Genomic DNA, 14,078 nt, shown 5'->3' on the forward strand with positions numbered 1-14,078 from the left:
TGGTGCCCTAATACTGTATCTGAAGGCTCTTTTATATAGACCTTAGTGGTGCCCTAATACTGTATCTGAAGTCTCTTTTATATAGGCCTTAGTGGTCCCCTAATACTGTATCTGAAGTCTCTTTTATATAGACCTTAGTGGTCCCCTAATACTGTATCTGAAGTCTCTTTTATATAGACCTTAGTGGTCCCCTAATACTGGATCTGAAGTCTCTTTTATATAGACCTTAGTAGTCCCCTAATACTGGATCTGAAGTCTCTTTTATATAGACCTTAGTAGTCCCCTAATACTGTATCTGAAGTCTCTTTCCCGAAATTCAGCCTTGGTGCAGAATTACAGCCACTAGAGCCAGTCCCACAATGAGCTTTCCTTAGGATGTGCCATTTCTGTGTCTGTAGCTATTGAGGAGGAGAGAGGGGGGGGGGGGGGGGGTGGCCTTGACCAACTGCCACTTTGCTCGTTTGAAAGCCATGATGTCTCTCTCTCTCATGGGTGGGCCAAATTCTCTGGGCGGGCAAAGCAGAGAAAGGGGAGGTAACCTTGCTCCTTATGACCTCATAAGGAGAAGATTCCAGATCGGCCCATCTGAGCTTTCATTTTCTCAAAGGCAGAGCAGGATACCCAGGGCTCGGTTTACACCTATCACCATTTCTAGCCACTGGGGGACCATAGGCAGGCTGGGGGAACTCATATTAATGTTAAAAAAAAACTCATAAAGTGAAACTTTCATGCCATGGGACCTTTAAGTGCTGTTAGAACTACTAAAAAAAAAACATGAAAGTGATATTCCTTTGTACATGGCTACTAGGTTTTTATCCAGCAGCATTAACTTTTGAGTCACAGTTAGGTAAGCGATGTGTAATCCTGCATCAGATTAACAATGGCCATTGAGGTCACATGTAGTACAGAGTATTCACATTTGAGAACTGGTGCATACATTTCAACATTTAACAATCAAACAATTATTAAAAGCATAGATATTTGTTGAAATATGAAAATGAAAATTGAAATATAAGTATGGCTAATGACAAAGTCTTTTAACAACAGATATCGTAACACTGCATCTGAAGAGTGATGGTAGAGTGGCCCTGGGTGGCAAATGTTTTTGGGAATGGTGTAAAATAGCTTCACTGTGTCACTTTGCTATTGTTTCTGTGTTGACAGTATTAAAGTTGTGAATGCTCAAAGGAAAGACCACATGAACACCCTGCTTTCCACTATTTTCATTCCCTAAAATTATAACCATAAAGGCTATGCATATTTGAAGGACTGTCACTTTACTTTTGCAAATACAGTACGACCACATTATTTTGTGCATTGTACAAAAGTTGAAATTTCACATTACATAAAATAGTGTACTCGATGAATGAGACAATGAGGCACAAAAATGCACTTATAGCTCATTGAATTGACCATACAGTAACACATGTGCATATCTTTTCTTCAAACTTGTCTGACATCTACACCCTCAAAGGACTTCGGAATCGTCATCATGGAAATATGGAAAAGGCCTTCACCCCACTCTTCTCCTTGTGCAGGGTCAAGGCTGTTAACATCAGGGGTTTGAGTGGTTGTACATTTAGCACTTAGTCCTTGAGTTTCTAGTCAGAAGTCTTTATCTTCGGAGGATGAGATGACCATGACCTCTCGGCTCTTAAAGTCCCACACTGCTGTGAGATGGAAGGCCATATTGGAGAAGACCACTAGATACTCAAACAGGGCAAATAATGTGTAACCTGTGAAAAGAAGAAACAGGGATATATGATAGACATATGTTTTGGTCAGCATTTTGCAGCTACAGTTTTACATTACTGTCCACATGACTGACATGTTTTTCGATGTAGTGTCATTCTGCATGAAGAACTGTTATTGGCCCTCACAGATTAGATCATAAAGATCAAATTCATTTGATACTTACTCCCTGATTCACAGTACATGTTGTGTTTCCAATAAAAGAATATGGCGAAAGCACAGAAGGATACGTTGAAAAGTAAGAAGCGTACTTTCCAATGGTGGGACTTGGCATCCTTTAAGGGAGAAAAAAGAATACTGAGTATAAATGAAATGCTGCAATTGACATGATAGATTTCAGTCTGTAGTGTTTGATTTGGCATTCCTTACCTCAGGACTTAATGAATACTTCTTAATAGTCTTCCATAAACGGCAGGTTATCAGCATGTGGATAAGGGAACTGACTATGAAGAGCACAAAACCTTCCTTATGTACAACTAAGGAGCAAAAATATACAAAGAGAGGGATACATTTGGTATAAAGTAAAGCACAGTTGTAATAATACATTTCCAAATAATTCAATGATTCAATGCAATGCCTTTCACGTGGCCTAACTCTGTATCCTACTTCAAACAATTGAAAATACAATTCATTGATTTCCCCTTCTAATACTAATTTAAATACACCAACATTTCACAAAAAATCAATCGTAATCTCTGTTAATTTAGGAGGTGAATCAAAGCTTCACAGCGTGCCATGTTTCAAAAGGAAAACAGAGGTTTGAATAAAACCTCTCCAATAAAAACTATGGATTACTCACAGTATGTTTCACTGGATGATACATATGTGAGGAGCAAGAGGCCGAGGTTTTCACAAATAGAAAAGGCCAGGTTGAAGCAACAGAGTGAACTCTCAGGGCACCTCGAGGAAAAACGTGTTTTGTAAAATTTGAAGTAGGTAAATGCCACCAGGATCCTTGGTGCCGAGTGCAGTCCGATACAGAACCGCCATATGTGGCACTCAGGACTTAGGCTTATTGAGGCACTGATAGATGGCAGGTAGTTAGGAACCTGGAAACACACAGTAATGATTTAGTATATCTTAAAAAAAAAAGAAAAAACATGGTTGGTTCAGTTTGCAAAAAAAGGAAATTACCTGGCAATGTGTACTAGTAGAGTCCTCATAATGAAAAATGGAGGATATGAAGACACAAGTTATTAGGCCAAGCAGTGGTAGGCACACAGTGGCCACAACACAGGCGGGGAAAGATACTCTGATGACCAGGGGCCTCTCATGCCCCAAGATACTTGAGCCTTGTAGCATCTTGGTCTGAACAGTGAAAACATATGATTTAAAAACATCTTGCAAAGGCAAATGCATGTGGCATTAATAACTTTCTCCAACTCGAAATACAAATGGCTACATATTGTATAAGGGTATTTATGGAGATTAGTACAAATGTATGCAGTTATATGCTGTCCGTATTCACTCAATTATTAGGCTCTAGGACATTTTGATACCATAGTTTGTTACATATACATGCATTTACTGAACATCTAAAGTCTGAAAAACGAAATCAACCCACCTCCACTTGGTTTACTGTTTCCTAATAATTGCCACCACAAACTCAACGCACTGGGCTCGTCAATAACGACGCTATAACAATAACATTCATGATATCAGGCAGCAGGGTGGAGCAGAATGTTCCCGATAGGGTGCAATGCCTTTAGAAAAGGGCTGGGGATCATCCAGCCATCTTACATTCCTGTGACAATTTTGCATCCACTAAATTCCATTCGAATGAGTGCAGCATCCTTCTTCTTGGGCGACAGAAAGAAGGAGGAAAATACAGTGCGTGAAAAACATCAGCACCCGGAAGAGAAAGTGAGCGGAGGAGAGTGCTGATGCTGCTACGTTTGCGCGGCGCAGCCTATCAAAAAAAAAGATACACACATCACATACATGTTAAATAATGTAGGGTATAAAATATGTCTCTTAACAATGTTAAAACAGCCTGTTTAAAACAAAAACAAAACACAAATATCGCTTAATTGTTAGTGGGGGACGATGATGGGAGCTCTCCGTGGTGCTGCAACAGAACGCAGGATCGACTGTTTTTGCACTGTAAAACAGTGTTTCTCAAATGGGGGTACGTGTACCCCTAGGGGTACTTTGGAGGACTGCAGGGGCTACGTGAGATATTTAACAAAATTTTTAATAGTTACAAGGCTGTTGTCAAGAACATTGTTCCTCTTTATTTAGACTTTTTTTCCTACCAAAAATGTGTCATTTGTGTCGCCTTCTTTGGACCTATTCTTGCCTTCCTTCCTTCTTTTTTTCGAAGTTATGTCACTGTTTCTGAAATTTTTGATACTATTTTGACCTATTCTTGCCTTCCTTCCTTCCTTCTACCTACCATCTTTTTCCAAGGTTTTGTCATTTTTACAGTTTTTGTCTCCTTTTCTCATCATCATTTAAATGTTTACCAGGTACAAGACTGTTGTTTAGTAAATCTATCGTTGACAGCGCTGTATTGTTCCTCTTTATATAGACTTTTTTTTCGACCAAAAATGATTAGGGCTGGTCAGGGGGTACTTGGCTTAAAGAAACAATTCAAAAGGGGTACATATTAAAAAAAGTTAGGGAACCACTGCTGTAAAACATATCCTATCAGAGACATGTACGTGTGTGCAACTAGCCGTTTGTGAGTCCGATGGGCTGTGTGTGGGCCTACAGTATGTGGTTAACATGTGCTGCTGCCCCGCCTCTCTTCTCTTCTCTTCTCCAGTATAGTCAGTGGCATTTGGTGGTGGTGCATTCGCTCTCAGTCTGATTTCCTTTTTTTTTTTAGTGAATGAAACGTGTTAGGCACACAGCAACTCAATGGTCTTTGGGTCGAGATAATTTGTTTCAGCAAGATGAAACGATGGAGAATCCAAACTTTATTTCGCTTCCTTCTGTATGTCAGTATTTTGCAAAGTAAGTTTCCATTCATTTTATTTTTAATTTATCTCATGTGATCTAAAACGCTGTATTTTTAATTGTCTCTAGTTTATTGCAGTTAATTCCAATGAGAAAACGCTGTGCCAGCAAAGATGAAGACGAGATGTTAAAAATATTTGCATGAAATATTATATTATTTATTTTAATTGTGTCATTTTAATATTTTGTGGATCATCCATTTCCTCTCAGATTTCCACCCCTTTTCCACGCAAGCTGTTCACAAAGTTGGAGCCATTTGTTCAGGGATTTGCTATCATCATAATCCCGTAGACCTTCTTTGTATTTAGCTTAGGGGCTTTATTAAAACAGCGTTTCAGAGATAACATCTGGCCAGCAAAAATCCATCGTTGACACTGGAAAAAACTAATCTAACATCTCATAGAGTTGGACTTGGTAACTTGGAATTATCAATGTAGAAGTGGCATGAAAAATACCCATGAACAATTATATCTAAAGATGGAAGCCATTTACTATGCCAGTGTTAATAATTTTTCGTATTACCGTTTTGATTGAATCTCCCTTTTTAGGCTCATTTTGATACACATATGTTGTTTTTCATAGTGTTCAATCAACACATACTAAACTCCACATTAACAGTCGGAACACAGAAATACTGCTGGTACTTAATGGCAGATTTGCCTGATCCCTATCTAGAGCTTTATAGTAGGGCAAACTATCTTGACATCCCTCGTTGTCCCCTATCACCATCTGTCATGAATTCACATTTTCTATTCACATCTTACCACCTCAGCATCCACTGCATGCATTTGTTTTGAATATCACCATCCGGATAATTGATTGATCAACCATGATCACATCAGAAAGGGCCTCATTCACCAACCGTTCTTACGAAGAATTGTGTTCTTAAACCCCACTTACGCACTTTTTAAGAAGATTCTGACATTCACTAATGTTTTCTTAACTTGGATTTGATCTTAGCTAAGAACAAAATCGAACACTCAAGAGCACTCTTACGCACATTTAAGTGATGACAGTTAATAATTGGTTACTTCATTTTATTTTATTCTACAGTCGTTTACAATGACAGTATTGTAATGTATTTCTGATCATTTGTTGAAAACAAAATCATAGTATGCAAAGAAACACTAACACTAGGATTTAATCAGCAATTAAACTGATTAAATCCTGCGTTATTTGGTGGATTGATCGCGCCATAGATATATATCTATGGATCGCGCTATTTATAGGGGCAAAATGCAGTGGTGGAATGTTATGAAGTACAAATACTACTGTACTTAAGTGCATTTATCACGTTTCTGTACTTTACTTAAGTAGAATCAATAGTGCATACTTTTGACTTTTACTTAGTTACATTTTGCAGCAATTATCTATACTTTCTACTCCACATTTCTACAACGTTGCGTTACATTTTCTGATCAGTTTTTCCCCCTGCCAAAACGTCTTCCTGACCGTCACACGTTTGTCTGACCAGTGAAGTTTGGTTGCCATAGATACATATGGGGCACCGCTGATCATTGCTTCCAACTCGGCTCCGGTGCTCCAGAGCCCGCGGGCGCAGCGCCGCTGACCCTCGGTAATACAGCCTCCGGTAAAGTGTTTTTCATTATTCCCGTTTTTAAATCACAGTTGTCATCTATTTCTCTCCACAGCGTCGTTTACTTCTCCGCCAGGCTTCGTAAGACGCGCGTTCATATCTTATTTATTTGGCTGGACCTCTTCACATCCGCTCCTTTTTCTGCTGCTTCACACACTTTATTTGCTTACGCTCCCATGGTTAAAGGAAATAAAACTGTTTTAAAATACATCCATGAATAAAAACAACCGCATTACGATTCTAACAACATATTTCCGTTTTATGCTGTTTAGGATAGGAACTTTTTTTTAAAGCCAGGCTTGTTTGTGGTAGGCTAGTGGATATTACCATTTAAAATGGTAATATGCAATAAGATTAAGATAATAACTCGTTATGCAAGTACTTTTACTTTTAATACTTAACATTTAAAATCAGGTACTTTTTACTTTTACTTAACTAGGGTTGTCATTGTGGTACTTCTACTTTTACTAAAGTAAATATGTCTTTTACTTAAGTACTGAGATTCAGTACTTCCTCCACCACTACAATGTACAAGTCATCTGCGACTCCGACAATCATCTCTAAAAACGCAGTCTCCCGCTTCCCAGGAGGTGCACAGGAAGTGTCAAGTCCTTATATGGGAATTTGCGGGGCGTTTTCTTATGCTAATTAGGAACAACTGGCACGAGCTTTCAATTACGAAGACGTGGGATTCATCAATCCTAAGAACACAGGTGTGAACAATTCTGTTGTTTAAGAACACGTCATGAATCCAACGTAGACTTTTCTTAGGGACTTTCTTAAAAACATATGTAAGAGAAAACTTAGGAAAATATTGGTGAATGAGAGAAAATACTTAAAAGGTACACTGTGTAGTGTTTTAAGTTTTTTATTAGCTAAAATCAATGTCTTCGTGGCCGGGTTGGTTCAGTGGGTAGAGCAGGCGCACATATACTGAGAGGGCCTATGCCTCGACGTAGAGGTCCAGGGTTCAAATCCAACCTGTGAGGATTTCCTGCATGTCTTCCCCCTCTCTGTCCCCTTTCTCACCTAGCTGTCTATGGAGTTATATTACTATCATAAGTCAAGAGCGCATTATGAAAGGCGGAAAAGCCCAAAAAATAATCTTAAAAAAAAACAACCAATGTCTTCATTCATAAATATGTCGTCATTGGTGTAAAATGACCTCTGCCAATGATCTGACTTATCCTGTAAGCGAAGAATTTCTTATCTGTATTTACATTGGATGGGCAAGTCCAAGGAGGCTTCCGTGCATTCCGTGTCGTTCCGCCATTTTGAAAAACTATACTCGCTGAGAGGTACATAAAACACTAGCAATATGGAGTTATATAGCAACGCGTTTTTGTTCAGAGCCAGTCACGTGACTGAAATGGAGAAGGAGATCAGCGAGAGGCGCTTGTCACTTCCCCGGCAAATCTGAAAGCCTGCACTGCACTTTAGTTCATAACGGAGATAGGCCTACTTATCAGGGCTCAACATTAAAAAAAATTCCCACTGGCCCCTGGGGCCAGTAGATCAGAGTTTTGCTGGCCCCTTCTACATTTTTACTGGCCCTGAAAGAAATATCATAGGTGTGATTGGCAAAGGACAAAAAAGCAGGAAAATATACGCCGCACCTACCATGAAGCTTCAGAAAATGGTTCTAACCCAGCTAGCCACTGCCACTGGATGTTGTGCCATTAGCAGCAAAGCTAGACCAGGGGTCATCAACTACATTTTTCAAAGGGCCCGAATTTTTTTAAGCAGACACTCCAGGGGCCAGACTTTCAAATAAAGAAAAGAAAATGATACCTAATACGCATCTTCTTGTTTGATATTTTCACTTTCTTACTAAATTAATGCTATATTTCTTTTACATGTATTAGTGTAAGCAAACCCCTAAAAACATGGAAAATCCATAATGATAACTAGATAGGCTACTTAACTAGAAAATGATCTCCGATTAGGGGGCAGTTCACTGAGGTTTATGGTTAAAGTCTTGATTACTGAAACGTAATCAGTGTCCTGATTGGTGGAAAATGCTTACAGAAAGAAAGGCCTGTTGTCACGTAAAAATGTCACTGTCAAAGAGCCTGAAGTGAAAAGTTGTGGAAAACAGCAGCTGTATAAGCACTGAATAAGCAGTCTAGCATTCGTCCTGTATGCCTCATTTGAAATAAGACAATGTTGTTGCTAAATAAAACAAAATCATCAAGAATGAAGAACGCGGCGTCATTCACGTAGTATATTAAGTAGCCACATGTAATTGTTTTGGTCTTAAAATACGTCCACAGGATGGCTCGTTTAGACAGCAGCTACGTTTACAAGAGTTTGTCCAAAGTTCAAGTTAGATGCTTAACACGTGTAAAATATTAAGACAAAAAACTGACATGTTTAAAACTACATTTTAGCTCTGTTTTGGTATCTTATTCGCGTAGATTTTGTTTAGATGTTACGCGATCCACGGTTTCTGCGTGTTTCTGCCTGTAGAACAGGTAGGTGGGTATTGATAAGTATTGACTCTTTAATCATGGAGGTTTTATTGTAGGCTACTTACAGTAGGCTAACGAGTGTAGCGTTAGTTCATCTGCGCCATTGGCGGTAAATAATCCTCGGTAACACACCTTGGCCCTGTTGTGTGTGTGTGCGCAGTGCGGGCATCGCTGTTCAGAATCCCGTCTATCTTCCAAAATGCAACGCTTGTATCCAAATTAATTGGTTATAAATTACCTGAGGTGAAAATGTGAAATGTTAACATTCACGCGCTTCGTGCCACTCTGTATGACGTTTGCTGATGCAACAGACAGAGCCACGGGCCAGTGACTGGCCAATCAACCAGCCCAACATACTTTTTTTTTTTACTGGCCCCGGGCCATTGCTTATGTTGAGCCCTGACCGAGCCACAGGAGAAGGAATCCTCGTCGCCAAAAAAGCGACAAAGGGAATTAAAAAGGCAACGTGACACATAACGGCTACCGTATTTGCAACACGCATTTGAAAAAGTGAGGCGCTATAGAGCACTATTCATTTGAATGCAAAATAAAATTTCAACGCTAGATGGGAGAAATTCCTACACAGTGTACCTTTGATTTAAAGTGTACCTGAGTAATAAAATATACAGAAAACTTAATGTGGCATGATTAACTGAAATAAAACAGGTGCCTTGGGGCGATATGAGTGTAAATTGTTTCTCTCCCTGTCTTAGCCTGTTGCTGTGCTCAGGGGAAATACGCTCAGAAGCTCCTGCATGATTTATTCACTGACTACACTAGTGCCCTGAGGCCTGTGGAGGACACAAACACCATACTGAATGTGACCCTGCAGGTTACACTGTCACAAATTATCAACATGGTAAAACACCACAGTGCACACAAGTCACCACCACATTGTATGTGTTAAGTGAATCTGTGCAGATACCCACACAATAATGCCATTTTTATATTTAAGCATATTTCTGTTTTACCTGCAAAATGTCTCCCGTTGTTGTCAATCATTTTCTATAATTTTCAATGTTTTACAGGATGAGCGAAACCAAATTTTGACTGCATATTTATGGATACGACAAGTGTGGGTTGATGCACACCTCAAATGGAATAAAGATGATTACGATGGACTCGATACCATTCGAATACCTAGTAGTTATGTATGGAGACCTGATATAGTCCTATATAACAAGTAGGTCCCGACTGGTATTGGGTTAATCAGTGTGGCTCCTGTTGGTCAGTATAAAAGACACAAGCTGAACATTCCTTGAAGCCATTATTTATAGGAGTGTCCAGACCCTTTGTCTGTTTTTTATACTAAAGTAATGACAAGAAAAACAGTATTATACATATTGAAACTTTACAATTACAATCAGAGGCACCACATTTATGACAAAGAGCAAGGAGGAAGGAACACTAACCACATGCTGATAAATTGTAACTTATTGAAAAAGATATAAAATGCAGACACAACACTGAGGGATGAGTACAACTCTCTTAAATGTGTTGACTCTTCTCTCAGTTGGTGTACTTGTGCCTTTGCATCCTGATCAAGTTTCTTTCTAAAGTTTTATCTATCTATTCCAGGACATTACAGCTGCTCTTCAATTCTTTTTTAAAGGTATCCAACATTTCTATTTGCTCTTGTTATTAAACTCAGTTTCTAAGTTGTATTTGTTTTTCAGTGCTGATGACCATTTCACTGGCTCCATGGACACCAATGTGGTGATCCGGCATGATGGCCAGATTATGTGGGATTCCCCTGCTATCACTAAGAGCTCCTGCAAAGTGGATGTGTCCTTTTTCCCCTTCGATTCTCAGCAGTGCCGGTTTACATACGGCTCCTGGACTTATAACGGTAACCAGCTGGACATCCTGAACGCCATGGAGAGCGCTGACCTGGCTGACCTGGTGGAAAATGTGGAGTGGGAGGTGATGGGAATGCCGGCTAAGAAGAACATTATTCAGTATGGCTGCTGTGCTGACCCTTACCCTGACGTGACCTACACACTGAAACTGAAGAGAAAAGCTTCCTTTTACGTCTTCAACTTGCTCATTCCATGTGTGATGATCTCTTTCCTGGCACCACTGGGCTTCTACCTGCCTGCTGACTCTGGAGAGAAGGTGTCTTTGGGTGTCACCGTGATGCTGGCACTCACTGTCTTTCAGCTGTTGGTTGCAGAGATCATGCCACCCTCTGAGAATGTGCCACTTATTGGTAAGGGCAATAAATTAGGGGGTCAAATCCAAAGATGTGTGATGATTAAGGGCCCTTTCACACCTGAAAGTCTGCACCGAGGTCCGAACCAAAGTTCATATTTCGGTTAGTTTTGGTTTGGTTTTACATCACAATTATGCGAGCGAACTGAAGAACTTTACATGACATACTTGCATCCTGTCGTCATCATATATATATACGTCTTCCTATACTTGACATTGATTGGTTTGTAAACGGATGATGTGTCTGACGTCAGCGTGTTGTCAATTTGGCGGGTAGACAATACTCTTTGGCCTTGACAAGAATGAATGAAAAGATGCATATATAGTTGCCACTGTATTGTTATTATTATGACATTACTACCTGCAGCACCAACTATACTCGAGGCTAGTTCAAGTTCGCCAAATGAATGTCATTGTGCAACCTCTTTATCGCTGCTGGCAGGAAAGGAAGAGAAGATGGCAAGCAATCTGCTACATCATCTTCTCTCGGTTGTTTATGCTGGAACACCGGAACTTCCTGTAAGTGGTCTGAGAGCACAAACCTTCCAAAACATGGTTTCGATATAGAAACGAACTGAGCCATGGTTCAGTTTGATCCGGACTGAGACCGCCTTTTTTTATCACTTTGGTCCGGACCGTGGTCCGGGTGAGGTTTCACACCTGTAATTTTGGTTCAGGTCAAACTAAAAAGTCTGAAAATCTGGACCAAACTAAGTAGGTGTGAAAGGGCTCTAAAACGTTATTTTGATTTCCTTATTTTCTTCCACAGGAAAGTATTACATTGCAACGATGACCATGATCACTGCCTCCACCGCCCTGACCATCTTCATCATGAACATACACCACTGTGGCCCGGATGCCAAGCCTGTTCCCAAATGGGCCAAGAAAGTCATTCTGCAGCACCTGGCCAGAATGTGCTTTGTTTATGAAGTCGGGGAGAACTGCTTGTCACCACAGCCGGAGAAACAGGAGCCTCCTCTTGTAAAGAACATCAACTGCACCATGAATGGTCAGACAGGACAAGGCAGAGAGGACTGTGTCTTCAAAATGGAGAGAGAACAAGAGACAGTGGGCTCCATGACTGCAGAGGAGAGGGAAGACATGGATCAGATGATGAGCCCGATAGGCTCAATTGGGAAGAACCCCACCGACAACTACAGCACTTGGAAGAATGGCATTTTCATGAGCATGGACTGTGGAGATTTGGGGAGTCAGGGGAGATGCAGGAAGGGAGGTGTGAGTGATGGAGAGAGAAATGACAGAGATGTTTCCTGCAACAGTCAAAGCAATGAGAAGCATCTGCTGCGTAACATTGAGTACATAGCCAACTGTTACAGAGATCAGAGGGCAACGCAGAAAAGGACTGGGGAATGGAAGAAAGTAGCCAAAGTTTTAGACCGCTTCTTCATGTGGATATTTTTTATAATGGTGTTTTTAATGAGCCTTCTCATCATGGGCAAAGCCATCTAACTGCAGATCTGAGAAGTTGGTCTTAAGGAAAGTGTTAATAGGTCTACATAACACAGAGATTATTACAGGTTAGTACAGGATTCATTAAGTACTACACTTTATCCAATAATTTGAATAACATTCAGATTGCACTTTTTCTTAACGTTTTAGAAATGGTCTATTCTGCAGTAATAATTATAAGTAGAATTAGATATTTCATAAACGTCTTGTTTATGGATTTTGTTGTTGACAACTTGCGTTCCCCAACTTTTGTCCCAATCCTGTGTGAAAGTTACTAAACTCAGCCAAGACATATAAGTGTGTTAGCAAATCAATACAATTTTCTACTGATGGTATTTCCACAATGTTGTGCTTTTATTTTAAATAAATGAAATTGGTTTAGTTAATTAGTTTCTGTACACTTATTTCTTTGCGTGTGAAACAATAAGTCAAGGGATATAAAAAAAATCTTTACTGATACAGTACAAAAGTAGAACGATGGAACAAACAACACACCAGACAGACTCTTGTTGCTCTGATGATGTCGGGGGCATCAGCATGTGGCTTTATTTTAGTAATGAAAATAAATACATTAATAAACACATTAGAATAAGCATGATGTATTAATATATATTAGAGTGTAATAGACTTTAGAAGGAGGTAGAAGAAGAACAAGTACTTCATCCCTTAAATACAATCCCTCATTGTGGAAAATGTACTAAATTTACTTTCATGACATGAATCAGTGAAAAAGAGAGAATCACCCAACTTTACAGAAGAGTCATTAAGAGATAGAATGAGGCAAGCTTTTGTACATGAAATCAGAGCAGGAGAAAACAAGGTCTCAGTGTAGCTCACATGGATTATCTGTTAAATCCCCCGGATCACCACCATTTGCTTGGCTCTTGATGCGTATTATCCCTGGTCTTCATTGCAAAACTGGATATGACTCTTTAATCTGAACCCAAAGGAAAATAGAATGCTTAATCAGCAGAACTGTGTGTTGAATCAGTTTTGATTTGGAAAAAATGAATTTAGAAATGTGTATTGTCAAGTAGAGAATTGCTTTTCAGTCAGAATTAAACTGAGATGCAAGGGACAACTTAATCAGAGAGTTCCTGAGACCAAAATACTTCGTCATTACAGCAAACGGACAGTAGTTCTGGGAATATTCAGTACATTTCTACTTATATATATGTATATATACAGTACATAATGTTGTAGAATTATAGTACTCACTGCTACATAATTGAAGAGTTAGCAAGTAACTAACTGACTTGAAACAGTTTTTACTGTTACAGCTCTACAGTAATAACAGGTAACCCATTCACGTTTAGGATTTTGTCATATGAAAAAAGTAAAATTTTGTTCAGAAGGTATATCGCATATTTATCCATATAAACAGGTAAAAAACAAACAGCTGAAGGGGATGTTAAATACAGCCTTTGGAGTTTTAGGACCAAAGAGTATATGTGTTGGGTATTGTTACAAAGCTAATACAATTGTCTGCACAATATTGTACAACAAGTAGTTTTTTATATTGTATGGTTGTACTGTAGTGACACAGTTCAAGTCTGTTAATGAATATGCTACACAAAGCATACTCCTGCAACTCAGTGAAAAGAAATACATGAAAA

At 39.4% G+C, this 14,078-nt stretch overlaps 2 protein-coding genes across 3 annotated transcripts; one reads left to right on the forward strand and one right to left on the reverse strand.

Moving 5' to 3' along the window:
- Positions 1–786: 786 nt before the first annotated feature.
- pgap2 (post-GPI attachment to proteins 2) lies at positions 787–3,850 on the reverse strand. Of its 2 annotated transcripts, XM_039820926.1 has the most exons (6): positions 3,317–3,850; positions 2,887–3,060; positions 2,552–2,801; positions 2,122–2,228; positions 1,919–2,027; positions 787–1,736 (listed from the first exon to the last, which is right to left on the reverse strand). In XM_039820926.1, exons 2-6 carry the CDS (start codon positions 3,052–3,054, stop codon positions 1,606–1,608), a joined length of 765 nt encoding a protein of 254 aa, XP_039676860.1. In that variant the 5' UTR covers positions 3,055–3,060; positions 3,317–3,850; the 3' UTR covers positions 787–1,605. The 2 variants fall into 2 exon arrangements, with proteins under 2 accessions (XP_039676860.1, XP_039676853.1); XM_039820919.1 differs by lacking the exon at positions 3,317–3,850 and having other exon boundaries at positions 2,887–3,310.
- Positions 3,851–4,515: 665 nt separating this feature from the next.
- On the forward strand, positions 4,516–12,848 carry chrna10a (cholinergic receptor, nicotinic, alpha 10a). Its single transcript, XM_039792893.1, has 5 exons — positions 4,516–4,710; positions 9,495–9,640; positions 9,810–9,964; positions 10,458–10,990; positions 11,762–12,848. Exons 1-5 carry the CDS (start codon positions 4,650–4,652, stop codon positions 12,460–12,462), a joined length of 1,596 nt encoding a protein of 531 aa, XP_039648827.1. The 5' UTR covers positions 4,516–4,649; the 3' UTR covers positions 12,463–12,848.
- The last annotated feature ends 1,230 nt before the right edge of the window (positions 12,849–14,078 follow it).

This window comes from Perca fluviatilis, chromosome 2 (assembly GCF_010015445.1).
Source record: "Perca fluviatilis chromosome 2, GENO_Pfluv_1.0, whole genome shotgun sequence".
NCBI lineage: Eukaryota > Metazoa > Chordata > Actinopteri > Perciformes > Percidae > Perca > Perca fluviatilis.